A 23,440-nucleotide genomic window follows, 5' to 3' on the forward strand; every position below is an offset into this window, starting at 1 on the left:
AGCACAGCAGCCAACTCCACAAGTGTACACAGAGGATTACATTGGCAGCATCCTAAGGCACAGGAGCCTTTTTACCACTCACCTGGGAAAAAAGCAGAGCAGAAGCTTCTATATAGAGGACAAAGGCAGCACTTGCTGGGCTCTGGACAGAAGTGACTGCAAGTTTCTGTGAGGCTTGCTCTTTTGGAATACACTCTGTATCTTAGTTGCACACCTACCTCCAGGGTTTTTAATGCAAGGCATGTTTTAATATAAACATCCAGATTATAGAAAGTTTCCTAACAGTGAAAACAGATCTATATGGTCAGATCTGTTTTACAAGATTGCAAAGCCAAACACTGAGACCAGGCTTGAAAGCAGCATCTCTTGTCATGCAATGAAAACAGTGTACATACAGAACACAGCTCGATGCCTGTCAGGTTGAACAGTGTTAACTCCCACTTTGTCACACCTTCAGCATTTAAAGGTTTTTTTCTAGCTACAAATGAGAAACAGAAACTCATCCATAATGACAAGTGCTTCCACCCTGCAGACATCTCACCACCTGGCAAAAAATGACAAATGGGGTGTTTTGGAGAGTGACATGAGAGTGCAAAGCAACCTTTAATAATATATTAATTACACTTAAACTTTGGGCAAGACTTTGAACAACCAAACACATCTTGACAGATATCTCCCCTCAGACATTCTTACTTCACTGTTCACTAGGTACATGACTAGATGAACAGAACCTCAGCACTTTAAAGTATTCTAAGATTGGAAGCTCTTTTAAATCCTTTATTTTCCTCAGAGCCATTATCACTTAAAGTCATTGCTGTACTTTAGGAGTTAAGTCCTCTCAGATAAAAGGAAAGATGCTTGCTCCAAGAGCAGGCCTTCACCGTACATGTTTCAACACACCACCTTGGGCCAGTCAGCAGATATACTTTTAAAGCCATGTGTTTAGAAAGACAGAATGGTCTTATGAATGATTTCGATGCACTCTCTGATTTCATCCTCCTTGATCACAAGGGGTGGAGCCAGACGAATGATGTCACCATGGGTAGGTTTGGCAAGGAGTCCGTTGTCGCGAAGCCGCAAACACACCTTCCAGGCATCATAGTCTACGAGCCAAGGGAAAAGAAAGGACATTTGAGGCTACAGTAGAAGGGGCACAATTGCAGCATATGGTATGTGGGGCCAGACTGTCAAGTGTTGGCCACCTGGCAATGAAAAGACAAAGTGTTTTCCTTCTCACAAACGATGTGGTTGCTTCTGAGCACCTGAGCAGCTCCCCGGAATTTGCAGTGAGCATGAGAGACTGCTGCAAACCTGCTCACCAGTTTGCCTCTGGAAGAGCAAGTTTTGTTGCTACACAGCTGACTGCTTGTCTAGATACAGCAATAAACTTTAAAAAGTGAACCATGCAAAGGGGAGGCAGGAGAACATCTGAGCAGCACTTCAGACAGTTACATTTATGCTTGGATTTCGGCGCTTGGCATCTATGCATATTACACCTCCCTGCTCCCCTTTGTCACTTGCCATGCTTGTGGCAAAACCAGTTGTCTGCTCTGGCTTCTAAGCAGAAGGTATTAATTCCTAGAAACTTGTTCTCAATCATTAGCTTTTTCCTTCCTTTTCCTTTCCTTCCTTCCTGAATTCCTTGTCTCTTTAACTATCCTGGAACAAACATCTTCAGCCAGTTCTTCCATAACCTGATAGAAACTAGCTCTGCAGATATGGCCAGTTGTCTTCAGGTGAGGAGACAAAAGGCTATGTGTTGAGAGCTAGATTCACCATCAGGTCTGAACATCATCAAACCAGGAAACAATCCAAATAACTAAAATAAATCCCAACTGCTCAGACCTACTTAGTAAAAAAACCCCAACCCTAATTCTGACAGCACACAGACACTTGAATAGGTTTGCAGCAGGTACTGCAGCCAAGATCTGAACCCAAACATGATGCCTGTAAGACATTCTCGACACTCAGATACTTGCAATTAAAATGACAAATACCTGTTGATGCTATGGTTGTGCAGCTCATTGTATTTCCTTACCTTTAGTTTCCCGAATTACGATTGCATTTAATAGTCCTCTTCCTCTTACAGCAGTCACAATATCAGATGGTGTCTTCATGAGCTCGTTTCTTAGGATGTTGCCCATTACTTCTGCATTTTTAACCAAGTTTTCCTCTTCAATTACCTGAAGGGAAGTCAGATCTACAGTGAGCTGAACGGCATTGCATTTGGTTTAGGTACCAGGCTGAAATAGATGACTAATAACACTACAATTGCTGAGATACCAAAGCTGTTGCACCCAAAGTGTCACTGCAAAGGCTACACATTCAAGCAGATTAGTACTGAGCCTTTACTCATTCCTATTTACAGGAAACAATAATCTGTTTGATTTTTTATTCCAAATTAATTGCCTTTCATTTGCTTTTATTTACAAGGAAACAGTCAACCTCTGAAAACTCTTAATCTGTCCAAGCCCACATGCTGGGTAATGATGAGGCTTTCTGAGTGACTTGCACTACATGTAGCCAATTACACAGTTACACAGCAACTAAAACATGGGCTCTGGACAAGACATTTTATCGGCTTCTGTTTGAGCTCCAGTAGCAGATATACATTACATGCTCAGAGAGCAGCAGCCTCTGCAATGTGGTACAGTAAGCCAATTTTAAAGTCATAGAATGGTAGGGTTGGAAGGGACCTTTAGAGATCATCCAGTCCAATCCCCCTGCAGAAGCAGGTTCACCTAGATCAGGTCACATAGGAACATGTCCAGGTGGGTCTTGAAGCCCTCCAAGGAAGGAGCCTCCACAACCAAAATGTCTTTCTGAACTCAGTGAAACTATTTCAGCAAGTTTACACAAGGACCTTGAGACTGCTCCTAGATACAGTTCATTTTGTTATTTAAGATCATAAAATACACAGAAATTAGGAGAGATTTCTAGCAAAGGCTTTGGAATTTGCTTGGTGATCTATGTGAACAGTTAACCACTCCCAATTTCCCATGCATAAAGCTACATTTTACTTGTAGCACAACAAACAATATAATTTATAATATCATTTATTTAAGCAAAGACCCTGTTTTCTTTGGAATCCAAATCTCCATCAGCTGACACAAACCTCCAGTGCTGCCATTGCAACACGGCAAGCTAACGGATTTCCTCCATATGTAGATCCATGTTCACCTGGCTTAATGGTCAGCATAACTTCATCATCACACAGTACTGCTGAGACCTGAAATGGAAAGGTCAGACAACTCCTTTAAATATATATTTAGAACACTAAACTTCAATGTCTCTGAAGCAAACTTTTCCTTAAGGCTCAGGAAAGGATCATTTGCAGCCTGTGGTGATAAATTCCAGCACACCTGAAAACCACGTTAACAACTTAATCCCCTTAAACACACTTAGCCATAGTGGTAACATAACACACCTAACTACAGATGAAGGGTATTTCTCTAAACTGGATATTATTTCAAAAGTTTAAGCTTCAATAACCTGTTTACCAACTCAGAAATAGCTTCAAGCAGTCAGAAGCTGTTCAAGGCAGGTTGCAACTTCCAGCATGAATTTCAGTCACTTCAAAGAGGATGAAATCAGTCATGTGGGCATGCCAAACCAGTGAAATAATGCTAGTTGTTCAGAAATAGCTTTATACTATATGTTTTAACACACATCTTTTTTTCCCTTTACAGAATTCATCTAGAAATTAACCACAGCAAGACTGCAATAAATTACTCTCCAAAGAGAGTACAAGAGACTAACCAGTAATTCCAGAACGAAAGGCTGACCACTGAATGCTTATTTTCCTGCTAGAGTAACAGCAAACTGGAGAAAACATATATACCAAATCCATTCAATTAATTGACAAGAGCCAAAACACCTAAAACTCACCACCCTAAGGTAATGTTGTCTAGTAACCTCCAAGCCTAAGAAATACCAGCACAGCAATTCAGGGACATTACACAGCCATTTCAGCTATAAATGTAACATGATGTATTCTACTTTTTTCTTACGTTTCTCTCACAGGTTGGACTATCTCTGTCATAAATCCCAGTTCATTTTATAAACACCAATTTCCAAACACAACAAATGTCTTTGTTTTCCTTCCAACTAGTAGACTTTCAGTGAAAAATCATTATTTGACATATAGGTGCTTGTTTGTTACTCACAGGATACAAGCCACCAGAAAGGGCCTTTCCAAGAAGAACTATATCAGGTCTCACATCTTCATGGTCAACAGCCAGCATCTTCCCTGTTCTGGCCAAGCCAGTCTGTACTTCATCAGCAATAAATAGAACCTTTATAGAGACAAAAAGAAAATCCACACATGTCAGAGAATGGCTTTTGCTCCCATTCCTAACTCAATTCAAACCATACAGCATAACCACACCCAGGTACTGAAAGACCTTCCAGCTGCACTACCCCAAGCATATGAAGGTACTTGGTTTACGTCCTCTAAACCTCCTGGAGACTCACATATTGTATGAAATGTCAAAATACTGACTAGTGAACACACTGCCTTCTCTCCCTGACATCATCTTTTCTTTGCAGAGCATACTGCACATCAGGTTGTCCAACCCAACCCAAATCTGTTTGCAATATAACCACGAGTGGGATTTCCAAAAAGTTAGGATTCATCTTTCTTTACCCCCAGTGCATCATTCATTTAGCAACTCTACAAGTTTTGTAGTCTGATGTTGATGTGCCTAAATACCTCTGAGAGCCTAAACCCAAGCTTTTGATCTTGGTCCCCTAAGCCTGGATGTATGGGAGAGGCTGACCAAATCAGTCCCAGAGTAAGAAAGCATGGCAGCCTGCTTGTGAGAATTAGCAGTACACACAGACAATTGAAGGACATGGGAATATATATAAGTGCATCCTTCCACAGACACTGAATGCAACTGTAATTCAATGTGTCTCCACTAGCACAGATTACAAATTATGGATCTAATGGTCCACTCTCCAAACTAAATGTTTCTTACTAGAATTCAGGCAGGACATAGTTTCAGAATGGGAGTCAGGAATGTGGTATGAAACAGCATCTAAGGAAATGCCAAACAAAAGAACAAAACTAGACAACCTCTGCTCTTCAGAGATCTTAAAAGGACATTCATAAGCATATGATTATTTACTTGAGTGTTTCATTCTGTGACTCATTACTAACTCTTGGTAGCACTTGTGCACTCCAGCAACAAGGTCCCTTGTTAGCCATGGCAGAACCACTGCAGTAATGGCTACTAGTCCAAGAAACTTCGCACTTGACAGAGAAATTGGAAGTGCAATTAATTTAATCTAAGCACATTCATTAGAAACTTATCGCATGGACAGCAGTAAGAAACAGGGAAACATGTACAGTGCTAAGCAGTATTTCCTGGTGTATGGAATCCTAACCCTTGCACACGAGGATGACTTTACAACATATGCCAGCAAACACAGTGGGTAATGTTGCAGTCACTTTGTTACAGCAAATTCCTTACATTGTGTTTCGTGCAGAGGTCCCGCACTCCTGTGAGATAACCTTTGTCAGGAACAACCACACCTGCTTCACCTTGAATTGGTTCGACCATGAAAGCTGCAACGTTGGGATCTTGAAGAGCTCGCTGTCAAAATGGACATGTGGAGAGGAAAGACAAAAAGGAGAAATCTTTGACTCAGGTCCACTTTAGGAAAGAGAGAATACATGCAGTAGAACCCAGTTCTAACCGTGGTGTTCTACATCAAATGATGATAACAGCATTCATGTCAGACAGCTATCTCTGAGTGCATTTCAGTTGCAACACTGAAGCCTTGAAAAATCAGCTGATGTGAGCGTTTAGGAAGTCACAAACCTTAAAAATTGCAAACCCAAGCAGTCAGATTATCAAATCACTTCATAAATTGCCTCAGAAATACCTTCCATTTTGCATCACTCCATACAAGACAAATAATTGCTCAACACTCCCCCAGCATACCTCAAACAAGAATGGAGCCTCCCCGCAACAATTTAGTTACCTTCAAGCAAAGTCCACAGCTATGTTCTTGCACCAAGTTCTCAAAGGTTTAGAAGTCCATGAGACTCCAAGAGATGAAATGATTCCCAGCATGAATTTGCCACAGCTTTCCTCAGTATTGGCTATAAGCAGAACGAATTCAGTTCTCTGTCTGATGGACAGGGATCTACGTTTCAAGTTTCCAGAGCACATCTGAGGCCTTGATAAAGTTGGCTGAAAGCCACTAAATGCTTACAGGGCTTTTACAGTGGGTAGCCTTATGCAGGTTCAAATCTGAGTAAGCTTTTCCACACTGCAACTGTAATACACTGAGAGACCTTTGCTTCCCCTAATCAAATTCCTCAGAGGCAAACATCTCTGTCCTGCAAGTCCTCCAATCTCTACAGGTGACTCACTTGTACTGAGCAGTGTAAACAGGCACAGGAGGCCAGCCAATCTGTCACTCGTGGAAGTGATGTCCCCAGATGATGGAAAAATGGAAATGTTCCATTTCAGGACTATCTGTGTTTAGCTGGAACCTTCTTGCCTCACAGGTCCCAAGTCCAGCACCCTATGACACCACTACCCTTTAACATTTAAGCCCATGTTATGAGAGTGGTAAATTTTAGACTACTGAAGGTCAACCCTCCCCAACAGCTTGACAGAATACATCTCAGAAACCAGGAAATGCAGAATCAGTAGCTTAAGTGAAACAGCAGCCTAGCATGGTTTCAAGGATGTTGTAAAACTGGAAAGACTTGTTTACAAGTGCAGTGAATTATGGACACTTGGTCATTGCAGAATGCACAGCATTTCTGATAAAGGTAGGTAAAGACCTTAGCTTCAGAATCTAAGTCTTGAATTTGGAATGTATGCTACCTTTACCATCTTAGTGATGTGGGAAATGAAACAGATCATATGGTTTTCCCACATCCTAAAAGAAAGCTGAAAATCAAAACCAAAGCAGAATTTATCCATGTTTCCTAGATGTAATTATAACAGATATATTCCTTATATATGTCTAGATACATAGATCCTAATTTCAAAGCACATGTTTCAAAGGGTGAGCTTCTGGTTCACATGCCTTGCTATTTACCAAAGAGACACTGTAAAATCATTTCTTACAAAAGAACAAAAACTGTCAAATACCTCAAGAGCTGGCAGGTCATTGTATGGGATCACTTCAAAACCTGGCATAAAGGGTCCAAATCCATCATAGCTGGTTGGGTCAGTAGAACTCGAGATAGCAGACATGGTTCTGCCCCAGAAGTTGCCAGCTAAAAAAAAAAGGAATTAAAAAAAGAACACAAGCACATATCAAAAGCAAAAGAAAATTGTACTGTAAGACCTGGCAAGTATACAAAATAGTTTCCACAAGCTTTGTTAGCAGCCTGAAGAATTGAAAGTAACTCAGGAAGATGGGATTGTTTTAAGGAATATGCACAGTTTATACATAAATATTACTCACTAAATGCAGAGGAAAGAGTCAACATCATCTAGAATTTAGGTCCTAAAAATAAAGCTGACAGCAAGCCTAAGTCAAAAAGTACATTTCTATGGGTTTCAGAGTTCCAAGAGAAGCCATTTGTATTTGTTAAAACATTGAGAAGTACTGGTTAAAATGTCTAGGAACCAACTGTCACCAAGACTGAGATTTATTCATTTTAATGTTCCAGTTACATCAACATGATCTGAGCTAATTGTTAAGGTGTTTAATAAGACTTAGGAAGATTAGGGGTTCAATGCCTTCAGAGCATTACATGCCTCTTCTTTCTTTTCCCCACAAATTTCTCTGGGTAACTGTGATCCTGAGGGCAGAGGACATTCTCAATCTGCAGGAAATCCTCAAGTCAACTATGAGGGATGTAGCCAGCCCCTAGACATCCATACACCACTGTAAATAGCACTGCAGTACTGAGCACAGCAATGCCTCCCAGCAGAACAATCCCTGCCAGGCTTTGCCAAGTCACCTGCTTGTCACCTCAAGGTTACTTTAGTGCAATCCTCTGCATCCTGAAACAAAGCCCTGAAGCCTGAATCACATGATGGCAGGCTGTCTCCATCTCAGCACTCCAGTTTCCCAACTGGCTCACTAGCAAGCACAGACTCTACCTCAAGTTCTCTGGACTGATGTTTAAAAGCTATTTTTCATTTTGACCCTGCCTACCCAAGAGAGCTTTTTTTTCTGCCAAAATGCTGGCTGGTGACTAATTTCTTTTCCAGCTACTTGGCACATAATTATATATTGTGGTTAAGGGAATGGGATCATTAAAATGGAGACCATGTCCAGTCCGTCAAGATGAGAAAGCATTTAGTAACTAAGTTCATTGACTGAAGTGCACAATCAAATATATATGGAAGAGAAGAACAATTGTTCAAAGAACTCCCTGAAGAACAGGAAAAAACAGAGAAAAATCTAACTGGTCACAGAAACCTTAATGCAATATTCAACTATGGATTTTGATTCATAAATGCTGGCTAATGACAGTTTATTAGACAAATAGGCCAAGTAACCTCTTCAGGGTCAGGAAATCTCTCTCTGTGACAGAGCCAAGCAGAGCCAGCATGAGAGGAAGCATACCACCTATATATCCAGGACTCTCCAGGGCCCCATATTTCTTCTAGCAACGTTGCTTTTACCCTCACTTTATGATCAAGACTACAATATGGCTTCACTGGGTTAATGTCAGCTTCTGGAAGACCCTACAAATGCAGAAGAGAATCACCAGTAGGGAAAGCCTAAGATGGAATGAGCTTAACCCAAAGGTGGCATCTATGAGAGTGGTAGCAGCAGTCTGAGGACTAAGTTCAAGAGAAAGGTATCTAAAGATCAAAGAGTTAGGAGTAAGATACTGCACTTCAACACCTAAGCAGCGTTTAAAAGAGCATGAAGGACTGAATGCACTTTCCATGTGACTTAGGTAGCTACTCATCAAATCTTGACAGCTAAAATATAGTACCAAATAAGGTCCACTTTATGATTCAAGTGCTGTTTACAAAGCTTTACACACCACTGTATTAACTACTATTTCCTTCCTGGATTTAAGCTCATTGCTGCATTTCCCACACAAAAACAGACACCACCAGAAGCTCTTGACAAAGCATATCTGTCCTCATTGCCTCTTGATGCACAACCCTCCACATGAATCCATCTGAAATGGATTTGTCTTAGGAATAATACTCATACCTCTTGCTTTTACAATCACTTCTATTAAGGTCAAGTGTGTTTTTTAAAGGATATTATAGTTATTCAAAAGTTTACAACTCATTGTGACTATTTAAGGTTAAAATCAAAGAGGCAGAAGCACACACAGAGTATTTTCTTAACAGGATACGTTTAAGGCTGAACTTCAGAACTTAGAAGGAGACACTTAGAGAACCTCAAGGTCCTGCAAGGACTGGTTTAACCACAATAGTAAGTTTTTGGTGTCTGCAGCTCTTTTCCTTCTTGATACCTCAACTCGAAACATGCACTTTACATACCAGCAAAAAGAATCTTTGCTTTGTATTTAGGAATTCCTTTCACAGTGTATGCCCACTTCCGAGCCAACTTACAGGCAGTTTCTCCAGCTTCCACTCCTAAAACATAAGCAGCACCATTATCACACTTGCACATGATCCAAGCCATTAATGCTGTACCAAATGTTACAAAGCCATTGAATCTTACAGGCAAGAAAAAAACAACCATGGAAATAAAATCTTACCCGTGTTCATGGGAAGGACTTTGTTATAATTGAACATTTTGGTGACAAACTCCTCATATTCACCAAGCACATCGTTGTAGAATGCTCTGGATGTAAGGGTCAGTTTTTCAGACTGAGCTTTCAGAGCATTCACAATCTTTGGATGACAGTGGCCTTGATTAACAGCACTGTAAGCACTCAGAAAGTCAAAATACTTTCTACCTTCAACATCCCACACATAAATACCTAGGAAAACAAAGGTATGGTCAATACATAATATAAATGGAAGACATGAGATCATATTAAATGGTATAAGCCAAGAGCTACAACACAACCTTGGTCAAATACAAATGGTATTCTTGCTGCTTCTTAGGGCATACCTGAATTATAAGGAGAGCATGAGCAACAAACTAGTACAGTACAAATAAATGACCAAAGAGGAATCAAGAAAAGAAGCAATTTCCATATAAAGCTACCATTCCACTAAATAACTTAGTGGAATAGCAGCTTCATATGGGAAACAGTTCTATATGGGAAACTTCCCCTCCAAGTCCCTGTTTTAGGTCCTAAAAAGGGGATAGAGAACAATACTTCTGTAAAAGAAATAGTAAGTTAGAGGTCATTAAAAAAGAGCAAAACCAACAGAATCCAGAGACTGAGAGCTCTGTCAAAAGGTGTACTGATAAACCATTGGATCACTACACTGATGAAAATTTGATATAAACTCACAGAATTTAACCTGCAGAGCACAAAAAAGCCCCTTAAACATAAGGCCACAGTAAATTTAAATTAAGCAATAACATGAGAACAGTGGGCAAGGACTTAAATAATGGTTTCAATGCACCTTTTCATGTTCACATCAAGGTTAAACCTCTCCACACAAGGTAAGAGAAGAAACAAAGTTTCAAAGGTTATTAGAACTTAGAACTCTATTTAGGTAAGTCATTTCAGAGAGACTACAATTTTATCAGGCACTCTTATACATAATGATCCAGTTCTCTAACCTGTCTTTATTTCATTATCTCAATCTCACCCACCCTACCTGCCCAAGAAACACCCCAAAGGTTCAGAAACTGACTAGGTCAAAATCATTAAGCTGTGATCCCATCCCATCCACACACATACACATCCCACCTACACCCCTCAGGGAAACTTAAATAAAATACCTTTTCCTCTTTCCAGAGCAACAGGTAGTGGGTGATAATTGTGGGCTCCATATTTAGCCTCACGTTCAAATATGTAATCAGAAGATGGAGGCCCTTGAATGGTTTTCTTGGTAGCAACTGAGGCAGCAGAACTCAGTGAAGCATGAACACCTCGATAGAGAGCAGCAATGCTCTGAGGGCAGCTGAGCTTGGAAAACATTATCGACTTCAGGTATGCTGTTATAGATCTGAGGGAGAAAAAACGGAAAGAAAGATAACAATTAGCACTAAGGACACTTCAAGAGAAATGCATGACATGATTAAAGTGGCTTTGCTGCCAGAATTACAGGTTTCTCAGCTCTTTTGCAATCAAGAAAGCTTATATGAAGTCTAAATGAATACAGTACTAACTTAAAATACAGAGTTTTTCCTGTTTTAATGCACACTCACAATATCATAAAGAAAACTAATGTGTGTGACTCACTAAGTCTATCAACTACTCATATAATTTTTCCCATAACTGTTCCTTTTTCATTGTGCCTTAAAGTTGGGACTAGGTTTATTAATATAAACTACAGTAACGACATGAAGTTTATCAAACTTCTTGAGCTACTGAAATGCCTTTCATGTAACAAAGATTTCTATATCTTGGCACAAAATCAGAAAGTAGATAAAATACTGGAGAGAAGTACCTGACCCCAAACAATGCTTAGCTGTTATTACCCAATTTGATAAAGGATTGCTTAGTTTCAACTGAAGTCAGCTTTAAGAAGTCAAACGTGTGACTTTTTATGTGAAGTTGCATTCTTGACTTAAAAATGTTGTCACCTACACATAAAGCACTTGCTGCCAGTAGCGTTTTAAGGCCATCAAGAATAAAGATGGAAAGTAATAGTATGGCAGATATTAATCATCACTAGAGCACCCTGCATTTTCTTAGTAAAACTCAGCAATTTCTCCTGAACACATAACCTTGTACTGTGAACACCTAAAGATAATGTGCTGGTGGAATTTCACAAGCCAAAGGCACTTGCATTTCCTCCCTGTGCCTTCATTTTAGTCGACATAAAGATACATCCCAGAGAAGAGAAACTGAGTTGGTGTTTTAAAAGCTCCTCAAGCACTCTCTCCTCACAGCACCAAGTACTGGGAAGAGCAGAGAGCCACCGAGGAAACAAAGATGACTTTAGCAAGACTGAGAGTTCTCAAATGACAAACACTGTGATTACCAAATGCAAGGTACTCCAGGCAAACTGAAGCGCTAAGTGGCCGTGACGCTGCTGGATGACTTAACAACAACAGCTCACCCTAAAACTTCACCGAAATACAGTTATCAAATATCACCAGGAAAATGCAGGGATGGTTTGCACAAGGGTGATGTTATTTCAGGCTGTTTGCAGAGGCAGAAATATTATGTAATGGATTTATTCTAAGTTTGTTTTGGAAGAGGTCTGCACACTGAGCCTGTCACCATAAACAGAGAGGCATTTCTTTCAGCGGACTTCTCAGATGTTACATTGCTGCTTCTCACTTCTAAGCAAAGCCAGAAGACTATTTTCTGCATGTATCAAAATCAGCTACCAAAATCCAAGTCTTTAGGAAGAGTCAACAGTCTCCATTCCAGCAAAAGATGAATAGCAGCTTCACAGCTCTGGGCATTTTACCAGCTATCATCAATGCCGTTAATACTTTTCAGGACTGTTATTCAAAGACTTTGCAAATAAAAAAGACAAATGCTTCTCTGTGCAAGGGAAATACTTGACAGAAACTCAGCTCAGCTGCTCCACTCAAAATTACAACTTGTTTAACTCCTAAAATGTAATCAGTGTGTGACATGCTGGCCCCTGGCACACCTCCTTGTGCCATTCCTCCAGCTCATTCCATCATAAGCTTTGATATTTTTGGAGATTTTCCAGACATTCCTGAAATTATAAGCTGTAAAGAAATGAAACTGTCATCTACCCTGCACCAGAGAGCTGCCTTTTTGCATGAAGAATCGTAGACCACTAATCCTGAGGTTCTTCTTTTACTTCTTTCAGGTTGGAAAACCTTAATCTGAAACTTTTTAAAAGAGCTTTTCCCTTCAAGAGGAGAAATGTCCTGCAAACTCTGCTGGTGAGGCCACATCATTTTAACCAAGGCATGGGAGATTAGGAGTAAGGCTGAGAGAAGCTGAGAATTATGGATGCATCTGGAGTTAAAAGGCAAAGAAAAAATTAGTTTTGATGATCAGCAAGACAAGAGGAACAGAAGTGTCAGGGGAAAAGAGAAGCACAATAAGGTCGGGGAGAAAAAAAGAAACAGGAAGAAAAACCCACAAAAAAACCCCCAAACTTAGTACCAGCTGTGAGGAAGTGAGAAATATGACCATAGCCTGCAGTACCAGAATCAGAAGCCAGAGCATTTCACCAAGTAAGTGGAAAAGGTCTTGCATCAGCACAGAAAAGCTACTCAAAGCACAGCTGCAAAACATACTTGAACAACTTTGCTCAACGGTTGAGCAAGAATATCCAGACAAGGGTACTGTGCCTGCAGACCTCACCAGTAGACCGAATGGTTTTATGGACCCAATTCCTGACAGATACCAAAATGCACCCCAAGGTAAATTGCACATATTATCAAATACATGGAAAACACTTTGGGTTCATGTTGATACAGCATAGAAGAATCTGTGCCATGCTACAGCCTTTACTATCCAATGTTCAAGAGGACAAGCTACAGCAGGAGGAATATCAGTCTGGACAAAACTATCAGTCTTGTCTGACAGACACCACATCAGAAAGAGCTCAGGATACAGACAAGAATGAGCAAGAAACTCTATGGTAAAATAGCAGAACCCTCTCGCCACACACCGGCCAAGGCAAAGGCCAAAGATGGTACCACGGCCGGGAGAAGAGCTGCCAACAGCCACAGAGACCCTCTGTCACATCCCCCGCACAGCAAATGCCCCCGCGGGACTGGGGTCAGTGAGGAGTCCGGCAGGCTACGGCCCGACCCCGTAGCGGGTCCTGGCCCTCTCTGCGGCCAGGCGCTGCCGGCCCCGCGACACCCGGTCCCCGTGGGCAGCCCCGACCCCTCCCGTTGCTGTGGCGACCCAGCCTGCTGCGGCCTTGCCCGCACAGCCGGCCTGCCCCACGCAGCCGGCCTCGCCCGCACCGCCGCTGTACCGCCGCCAGAACCCAGGGCAAGGCGATGCCCGCGGCACGGCGGGAGGCAGGAATCAGCCTCGTAGGCAGGGCCGGGCTGGGCTGGGCTGCCCCCGCCGCGCTGTACCTGCGGCTGCTGCTGCTGCGCGTCGGCCCGGAGCCCGCGGGGAAGAGGCGGAGGCGGCCCGCGGCAGCTGTCACCGCTCCTCGCTCTGCCCCACGCCACGCCCCGGGGCCGTGACGTCACGCGGCCGCTCCCGCCGTCCATTGGCTACTGTCGCGGATTGGCGGCCTCCACCCCCGCAGCCCGCCACTCCCCGCGCGGCGGCACCGACCCTCCCACCTGCGGCCACCTCCCATTGGTCGCGACTGGCGAACACACCCAGCGCTCAGCCAATCGGAATGGGATGCCGGCACCCTCGCGCGCCGTGGCCCCGCCCAGGCGGTCCTCGTCTCGCTCCCCTCAGAGTCGCCGCGCGTGGATCCGGTTGGTCGCGTCACTTCACCGCTGCCCTCAGAGCGGCTACGTGCGGGTCCCGTCCCTGCCGCCGCCTCACCGCTCCCCTCAGAGCCGCTACTCGCGGGTCCCGTCCCTGCCGCCGCCTCACCGCTCCCCTCTGAGCCGCTACTCGCGGGTCCCGTCCCTCCCGCCGCCTCACCGCTCGCCTCAGAGCCGCTACGCGCGGGTCCCGTCCCTCCCGCCGCCTCACCGCTCCCCTCAGAGCCGCTGCCATCCCTCCCGCCGCCTCACCGCTCCCCTCAGAGCCGCTGCCCTCCGCCCCCGTCCCTCCCGCCGCCTCACCGCTCCCCTCAGAGCCGCTGCCCTCCGCCCCCGTCCCTCCCGCCGCCTCACCGCTCCCCTCAGAGCCGCTGCCATCCCTCCCGCCGCCTCACCGCTCCCCTCAGAGCTGCTGCTCTGCATTCCCGTCCGTCCCGCCGCCTCACCGCTCCCCTCAGAGCCGCTGCGGGCGGGTCCCGTCCCTCCCGCAGCCTCACCGCTCCCCTCAGAGCCGCTGCCATCCCTCCCGCCACCTCACCGCTCCCCTCAGAGCAGCTGCCCTCCGCTCCCGTCCCTCCCGCCACCTCACAGCTCCCCTCAGAGCCGCTGCCCTCCGCCCCTGTCCTTCCCGCCGCCTCACCGCTCCTCAGACCGGGACCACCCTGGGCCGCCTCACAGCTCGCCGCTGCCGAATTGGGCCTTGAGGGCAATTCTAGAAGCCAACAGAAATTACTCCCCACCCTTGGCGGGCCGAAGCCCCCAGTTCTGCAAGCTCCGTGGGCCAAGCCGACTGCCCGCCCGCCGTCTGTCACCGCCCAAACTGCTGCTTAGCTCCAGCAGGCCCTCTTCCACGCTTGCCCTCGGCTGGGAAGTTGCTGTAGAAAAGGGTGAGCACGGGGAAAGAAGAAAGGGGACAAAAGAAAAGAGAGAGACTGGGACGACATTCCTGAAAGCGGGAAGTGTGAGGGATGATCGCGGTAACTCTCAGCTGGCTGCTGCTTGCCACCCTGTGTCCTCTACATAGGCAAGTCATTGCTTTTCTGGTATTCCATGAGCAGGGCTACTGTGAGGATACTAGAAGCCAGTGCTGTGCTTTCTCTTCACAAAAGCTGTGTATGAGCTTTTTCCTGAGCTTTTTATACTTGGTATGTGGTTCACAAAAACATAATTTAAGATAATAGTTAAAGATTCTTGGGGAACAGCTCAACTTCCTCCACAGCTCCTCCAGCATGGTGCCCTGCCAGGACGGGGCTGCTGGTCTCTGCTAGTAGGGTGTCATTGATGAAGCTCTGGTCTTCACACCCTGCTGCTTTGGGAGGGAGGGAGGGAAGCGTGCTGGGAGTGAGATCCACTAAAGGAAGGCCCAGTGTGCTCTTACCCAGGGCTTCCAGCTGGGATCTGGCCAGTGAGCAGGGCAAGCTCCAACTAGCCAGTGCAACCCTGACCTTTCCCCAGGCTAAATTACTCTTGGAGATCATTTTGTAACCACAAAATCTAGACGTTTACAAGGAACTGTGAGATATCTTTGATAGACACATGCTGGTTTTAATCCAAAAGAGAATCAATGAGAGTGTTTCACTTTTTCTTTTATCCACCACACTAGGAGGGGAAGAAAAATCCCCAAAAACTCAGTCTTGGCAATGATGACTTCTTGCTTTTTTGTTCCTAAATTGTCCTGACAAGTTTATCAATGCTGGAAAAAGAGTTAATTTCTTCCACAAAGAAAACATGGTAGCCTAGGTTGACAGTGCAGAGACTTAGCATATCTTCCCCACATTAAAGCAACTCTGCACTTGAAAATGTTCCTGAATCTTGTCATATCTTCTAAATTGCTCAAAGCTTGGATGTCAGGGAGCAGCATTGTGTGTGCATTTGGAGAATGCCCTCAGAGAAAATTTTCCTAATGTGCAGCCAGCTTAATGCAGCAAGGTTTGGGAACAGAACAGATGATACCGTGCTCTTTATAAAAACACATACAATTAGGCTCAATTTGCTGATATAGTTGTGTTTCTTACAAGCCTAATTCTGCCAACATCTGCTGCCAAAGTTGAACACATAAAGCACCAAAAGGTTGTGCCTTAGGTGCTAAATTGCAAAACACATTTCCTAGTCACGGCTGCTGAATGAATACATGGTTGTACTGTGCCAAGTTTCCTAAGCCTAGTGGCAAGCATTATCTAGGAGCTATTGAAACACCTTTATTTTGAGTTAAAGATACAATTCTTTTGTGAAAGGTCTAAAATTTTAAGGCTGAAAATAATCAATAACCCACCTGTTTGGAGTATTTTACTTGATCAAGAAGATATAGTTCCACTCTGCTATAAGAAAAAAAAATGAAGGGAAAAAAAAAGGAAAAAGGGAAAAAAGCCTAATTTTCTTTGTCATATCCTCATAGCCTTGTTGGACATGGTCCAGGATTTGCCATCTGTGGGATCAGTGGGATTTTCCTGGGGAAGAAATGCAGGTTTAAGACACCTGTTTGGTTTTTAGTGAGGTTTTTTTCACTTTGGTATTTCATTAGCATGGTAGATAACTTATCAACCTGTTCAAGTCATGCTAATAGTTATACCTATTCAGTCACAAGAATAAGATGCTGAGAGCTCATTCATAAACTCAATTTTCACTCACCTCAAGGGCAGCCTTTGACCTGGCATTAAATGCTGTTTTTCTCAAGCACCCTTCCAATTGGTTTAGATTCATCCAATCGTGCATTTTTTGGAGAAAAAAGAAAAATGTAGGCAGGATAAAACTAATCCAAATGATTAAATAGCACTCATCATGTGAGGAAAACAGTACATCAAAAAGAAATAAAGAAATGCAAACTAAAGGCAGCTAAAATTGATTGCTGAAGTGTAGGATCTTGACTTTGGAGTTTGCCTCATGGAGCTAGAGCCGTGGTGCCCTGAGAGGTGATTTCAGAAGGCAGGCATCCAGCCTCGCTCCCAGGAAAACCACAATCCCGTGCCCAAGTAAACACTGCAGATTCGTGTCTGAAATGTAGAGTTTCACAAACAAACAAAGAAGCCTCAAGCAAGAAAGGGCTTGCTTGCTTTCAGAGTCAAGCTTGAAGAAGAAAAAAGGCTTATGTGCTCAAATCCAGACTTCATATGGAATGCGTAGATTCTACCTGTAAATGTATTTTTTTAAGCTGGTATGGGCTGTTTCTGAGATCTAAAAATTATGAGTGTGAAATAACTCTCAATGGGAATCTAATTATTCAACACTCAAGAGAGAGTGACTTCAACTCCCTGTGTAATGTAATCACTTGATTGGTTTGGTGTAGGATCAGTGCAGTCCTGTTGTGGCTCACTTTATTTCCTCCTTTGCTTTCAGCATTTATGATCAAGACACAGAAAAGATTCCTTTTTTCTTCTTTTTAAATGCTACTGAGTTAGAACTGTAAATAGTTGACATTGTGCACAGCGTCACAGCTCCGTGTAACACAGCTCTTCAAGCAGTTGCTCTCAGATAGGTGTAGTTTAAAAAAGGAAAGCAGAAGCTTAGTAAAGGAAAGCAGAAGCTTAATGTGTACTGTTTAGTTACCTGTAGATATCTAAAAGACTCCACATGACTGTAACCAAAATATGAAAAGCAGAAGACATGAAATATTCACATTTTACAGTAATTTGCCCCGTAGAAAAGAAGAAAATCTTGACCTACTTGAGGAAAAAGGGTTATTATATTCATTCTGCTTAACCAGAAAACACAATTTGACATATAAGTAAACCATAAAGTTATAAGAAGGAACAAGTTAAGTCATGCCAGTTGTTAGGAGTAATTCTGCAGCTCTGTCTCTGGCAGAAACGCTCATTGAGCTTGTCAGGATTTAGACATGTGAAGACACTGAGGAATTGCATCCCAGTTATTGTGGTTACACAGATGTAGGGCCAATACGAAGGAACTGGCCTCCCAAGATGGTTTTACTGCACAAGCTCAGCATATGCCAGGGGTTAAGGTGCTGCTGGTGTGAGATGCTGAAAGTGGTGGTGCAGCAGCAGCATTGCAGGACTCTTTCTTGAGTTTAATGCTGTCGTAAGGCTGCTGCAGTAAGTGCCTCAATAGCTGATGTTTAGGCACATGGCATCAGTGTTCAAGGCTTCAATGGCATGGCAGTTTCTTACTTAGAGTTCGGAGGAAGAGTTCCTCACCTCCAGAGCAAGACCCAGACCAGTCAGCAGGTTGGCTATGGAGTTCATCCAAGTCATGAGGCTCAAGGGGCAAGTTCATAATTAGCTAAAACCAATACAAGTCTACAGTGCTGGCAGAAAGATAATCCCATCCTTCTTCCCATGTCTAGGAAAACCACAAGGGTAGTCTTCACCCTTTCTCCTCTCGTTGAAACTGTGCTGCCATTTAGAAAAAAGTAACACACTTCTCTGAGCCAGGTTTGAAGGCAAACCTAGCAGTTAGCATATTGCCCAGGAGAACTCAACCAGTCCCCACCTGACAGCTCTCCCAGTACTTCATAGCAAACAGCTTTCTGAGAACAGTCTGATGGTGTCACGTACTCTACAGGTGTTCATGTCATCTAAACAAAGATTAACAAGTTAAGAGGAGGCAGTGATGGGACTCCTGTAACACGTGTACATGTGAACTTGGGGATGGAGTCCACTATTAAAAAGCATCTGGTATATTATCAGACCTACAGAGGGGGGATGCTTTTCTCTGTCCCTTCTGTTTCCTCTCTATATATCTGGAACAGACCCAAGGAGAAGCTGAAGATGCTTTATTACCATGGTGATAAGATACCAATAGATGGGCTCTTTCAAGAATTGTCTACTTGTACACTTCAGCCCTTCATTTTTATCAATGAGAGTTGAAGTTCATGCAGATTTTTGATAGTGCTTTATATAGAAAAAATGGCTTTCCACTGCCCATGTTTGTGTTTTTTCTGTTTGTGCTATTTACTGACAGCAGAATTCTAGATGAAGACATTTCTTGCAGCACAGGAAACATCTGTCTTTCCTGCAGCACAGCTAGAATATTTTACAGTGCAGTGTGTCAGAAGATAGGAGTGACCAATTGTACTGCATGCAAAGCACATCTGCCTCTCAAGTTCAGTTACAGATTTCATTTTTAGCTCATATCTTTCAAGATAGTTTGACAAAGCATAATACAACCCCCTCAAAATAGTGCTGTTTTATTGGATGGATGTTAGCTAACCCAGCTTAAAGCACCACAAACAACCCTTAGAGCTGATATTCCTAGTGTAATATAAACCTTGAGCTATAGTTAATACTTATCTTCCCTGATAGGTATGTTGGCTTATTTTACAAAGATTTCACTGATGTTCTGTTGGTTAGATGACAGTGAGGATAACTGAATTATAGAATCAAAATAGTTTTATTGTCTTCTGTTAGGCACTGTTTCCAGTGTTTGGGCTTACATTCCACTTTTTTCCTTTGCAGCTTATCAATGCCAACTTCCAGAGCCTTCCACAGATCAGAGGAGCCGTTTTATTTGTGAAACCTAGATTTAAAGGTAAGTTGTAAGCTCTTCTATTTCTTTAACTTGTAGTTAGGTAAATGGTGTGAGATCCATGAGAGTCTGAGAATCCACAGGACCCTGAAAAATGGCATTTTCTAGCATAAAAAAATCAGAAATAGCAAAATAAAACACAAAGAGAATCAGAGTGAGACTAAGACAGTCTCTCAAGTGTCTCACATGAGCGTGCTTCTTCCTTGGACAAATGTATTTCAATTTGGATCCTGGAGACCTTCTGCTCCCTCACTTCCGTTCTTCATTCTTGGATTTTATCAGGACAGCGATCTCTCAAACAGACAACTACTTTACCTGCTCTCCAGACTTTCAAAATCTGACCCAGATGGCAGCTGTAACTGTCGTGAGAGCATAAAGAAAATGAACATAAATACATCTAACTGTGTTATAAGTATAAATACTGTGTCAATTTGGTTAATCTCAGGATTGAGCACTGAACATCTGGATACACTTTATCTCAAGAGCTGGGAAACTCTTCTCAAAATTCCACCATAGCACATCCACACCAGCCCTTGCTGCTTGAGTGTTTGACATTGCTGCAACAAAGATTGCTAATCCTGCTAAATGGTGAGCACTCATCTGCTCAGGGCTACTGTAGTCTGAAACTGAAGAACTTCAATAAAGCCTCAACCAAGTCTGACTTCAACTTGGCATCACTGCAGTGACAGATTAGCAACGAAACCTATAGCATCCTCTGCCACTTGTCATTGCCTCGGGATGACATGCTGTCAGTTCCTCGACTTCCCCGCTCAGGACTTCAGCCTTAGATTTTCCAGAATGCCAGATAATTCAGAAAATTACAGGCTTTCTTGACACATGTTAGGGCAAGAAACTCAGCTTTAAAGTCCATTGTTTTAAAACAATTTTTCTCATAATAACTGTTTTCAAAAATTGGACATCTTGAGATACCAGAAATAAGGAGAGCTCATTGCCAAAAGGAAGGAAGATCTTCAGAAAGCAGAAAGATCGTGACAGAAATTACATACTCTTTATCATATGGATGTTCCTTAGAAGAGACAAATAAACTACTAAAGTATTTGATCCATTCTTTGCTCTCTGTGGCTCATTTTTCAGTTTCAGTGAAAGGCAGCATTTCTTGAATTCACCCATACCCATGGCTTTTCATGTAATTCAGTGGAAGGGAGTGAATGATAAGAAGAGCTGTCAGTCTAATGGCTACCCATAAACACTAAACAAGAGTTGTCAGCCCAGGTAGTGGATGTTGAAACACCAACAAAGAACGGAACTAATCTGAGAGGATAAAACAAAGTTTCACCTCAGCTGACTCTCAATTTGTTACGTCAGGTGCTGAAAGATCAACAGACAAAAAATTTAACATCCTTTCGTGTTTCCAGGTGGCAAAGCCTATGTGTCTCTGCACATTCTCTCCTTAAAAAAATACAATGTTCTTCTTTCTTTAAACAATAGCAGTAAAAGATCTCAATGATCAAAGCTACTACAACAAATCAGCATGTGTAGAAAGAAGTAAAATCTTTTATTTGTACACAGGTGTGGTATCTTCAGAATGTGTTTTTTTCAGTTTGTCAGAGGCTGCTTGGTGGAAAAACATGAATCTTGAATAGTACTGAAACCCCTCCACAGTGTTACAACCTGCCTAAGCTCCCTGCAATGCCAAATTAGTAAGTAAATTGTTTCACGTGGCATTACACAGAACGTGGAAAATGAAATTATTAACTTGAGAAAGAAGCTAGCTTGGGAACTCTTTAGTGTTTGAAGGGGAAAATCTAAGAGAACGTGAATTTAGTATTTGTGCTATGGTAGTGAGCAAAGATAGGGTTGCTACAGGCTACATGAATCACAGCCAGCACAAAACACCTCTTGTGAATAAAATAATAAAGATGACAACTGAGAGGCTGAAGCAGACCAGGAACACGCAGCTTGTAAATGAGTGGCACACATCATTACCTTCCCAGAAACTTTTACTGAGTACATGACCAGAAACAGAGTCTTCTGTGTCAAGAAAGTGCTGTAAAGATCTGGTCAAGGTGACTTGAGCTGATAACAGGGTCATACTAGAAAACACAAAATGTGTCCAGGTCTAGTGATGCAAGAACCCTATTATCAATTTTTCTTCATGAAGATCTCGCCCACCAAATATTTTCCTAGACGTCTCGTCTGCCTGTGAGTTGTAAAGCTGCTGAAAATCAGACTTTGATCTCATTTGTAACCAGAATATGGAACCAAAGTGATGCTTCTCAATCATTCATGAGTCACCTGACCACTTAGTGGGCTGATGAGGCATTTAATAGATCAGCTGTTATATTTTGTGAGGTCATTGATAAACACACAGGTACGTAGCCTTTCATTGCTTTTCTGAACGTGGTATAAAGACTGTATCTATTGGGGTTTATGAAATGAGGCGAACAACAGAAAGGGTTTAGCTCTTGGACTAAGTAGACCAAGACAAGGTTTTCACATACCTGTTGTTGTAACATGTGTCACAGAAAATGACACAGGATTAGATATCCACATCTTGAAAAGGGTCTCAACCTCCTTCATGAGTATTCTACAGAAAAACTGCTGCCTGGCATCCAGCCCACAGGAACTAATTTGGAAATGTTTGGTACATTTTCTAGCACAGACCTTCCAAGTCAACATCTTCAGTAGTAAGAGCAAGGAGTGTGGGTGGATGACCAAGAGGACATCTGCCAGAAGATATTGCTACATGCCTCTCAACATAAATACAACCTGTGCTGCCATCAGGAGGTGGGACTGACGGTTACACAGTAGCAAAAAAATCAGTAGTCAGGTGTATTCTGAAGGAACTGTTCTGACAGAAGCAGGGAGCACTAGAAAGCCTCTGAGCTCTCTCCCTGCCTGCTCTTTGCCTTGGGTCATCCCTGGCTGTGTCTAAATAGTCCAACTTGATGTCAGTAAGGAAAAATCCACAGGTGGAAACCAGTGGATTCTGTCCTCAGCTGAGGAACCAGTGAGTAGGTAGCACATAGCTTAATATGGATGTTCTAGCAAGGAACAATGAGAGAGGGAGATTGCTAGGAAGGAAATAGTTTAATTTATAAGTCATGTATTACACAACAAATCAGATTGGTTTCCTCCACGAAAATTGCTTGTTCAACAAATTTTCAACAAACATATTTTATCTTTTATTCCTCAATGTATTTAATTGCTTGGTGTGTTCCTCACTTTGCAAATCTGGCTGTGTGAGTTGGTTTGGGTTTTTTCTTAAATACAGATATGAAAGTCTCGTTAAACTGACAGTTCTAATGTTTCCCTAACCGTGATGTCATGCTGTTCCCCATGTATTTCTTTCCTTACTGGGTTAAATGAAGTTGATTTCCAAATTGCTTTTGTGGTTTTTGGACCACTAACAGTGCCTGTGCAGAGAGAAGGTACGAGACTATGAGACAAGATTTAAGGGGTTTCGTCTGGAAATGAAGACTGTATGAGTCAAACAAGAGCTTTCCCTTTCCACAGCTGAAGCAGAGCACGTGCTTTCTTACTGTCCTATGAGGCACCAAGT

At 42.8% G+C, this 23,440-nt stretch overlaps 1 protein-coding gene across 1 annotated transcript; it reads right to left on the reverse strand.

The window, feature by feature from the left end:
- Positions 1-567: 567 nt before the first annotated feature.
- OAT (ornithine aminotransferase) lies at positions 568-14,151 on the reverse strand. The gene is made up of 10 exons (XM_062001179.1): positions 14,068-14,151; positions 10,816-11,042; positions 9,671-9,895; positions 9,450-9,545; positions 7,116-7,243; positions 5,475-5,597; positions 4,167-4,295; positions 3,116-3,229; positions 2,039-2,183; positions 568-1,103 (listed from the first exon to the last, which is right to left on the reverse strand). Exons 2-10 carry the CDS (start codon positions 11,012-11,014, stop codon positions 943-945), a joined length of 1,320 nt encoding a protein of 439 aa, XP_061857163.1. The 5' UTR covers positions 11,015-11,042; positions 14,068-14,151; the 3' UTR covers positions 568-942.
- Between the last annotated feature and the right edge of the window lie 9,289 nt (positions 14,152-23,440).

Source organism: Colius striatus, chromosome 8 (genome assembly GCF_028858725.1).
Source record: "Colius striatus isolate bColStr4 chromosome 8, bColStr4.1.hap1, whole genome shotgun sequence".
Classification (NCBI taxonomy): domain Eukaryota; kingdom Metazoa; phylum Chordata; class Aves; order Coliiformes; family Coliidae; genus Colius; species Colius striatus.

Coding starts and splice junctions, on each gene's coding strand:
- OAT (XM_062001179.1), bottom strand. CDS start 11,014: ATGTTTTCCAAGCTCAGCTGCCCTCAGAGCATTGCTGCTCTCTATCGA. Junction 9,546..9,670: donor AGTCCTTCCCATGAACACGG/GTAAGATTTTAT, acceptor CTTATGTTTTAG/GAGTGGAAGCTGGAGAAACT. Junction 2,184..3,115: donor TTGCAATGGCAGCACTGGAG/GTTTGTGTCAGC, acceptor ACTTCCCTTCAG/GTAATTGAAGAGGAAAACTT.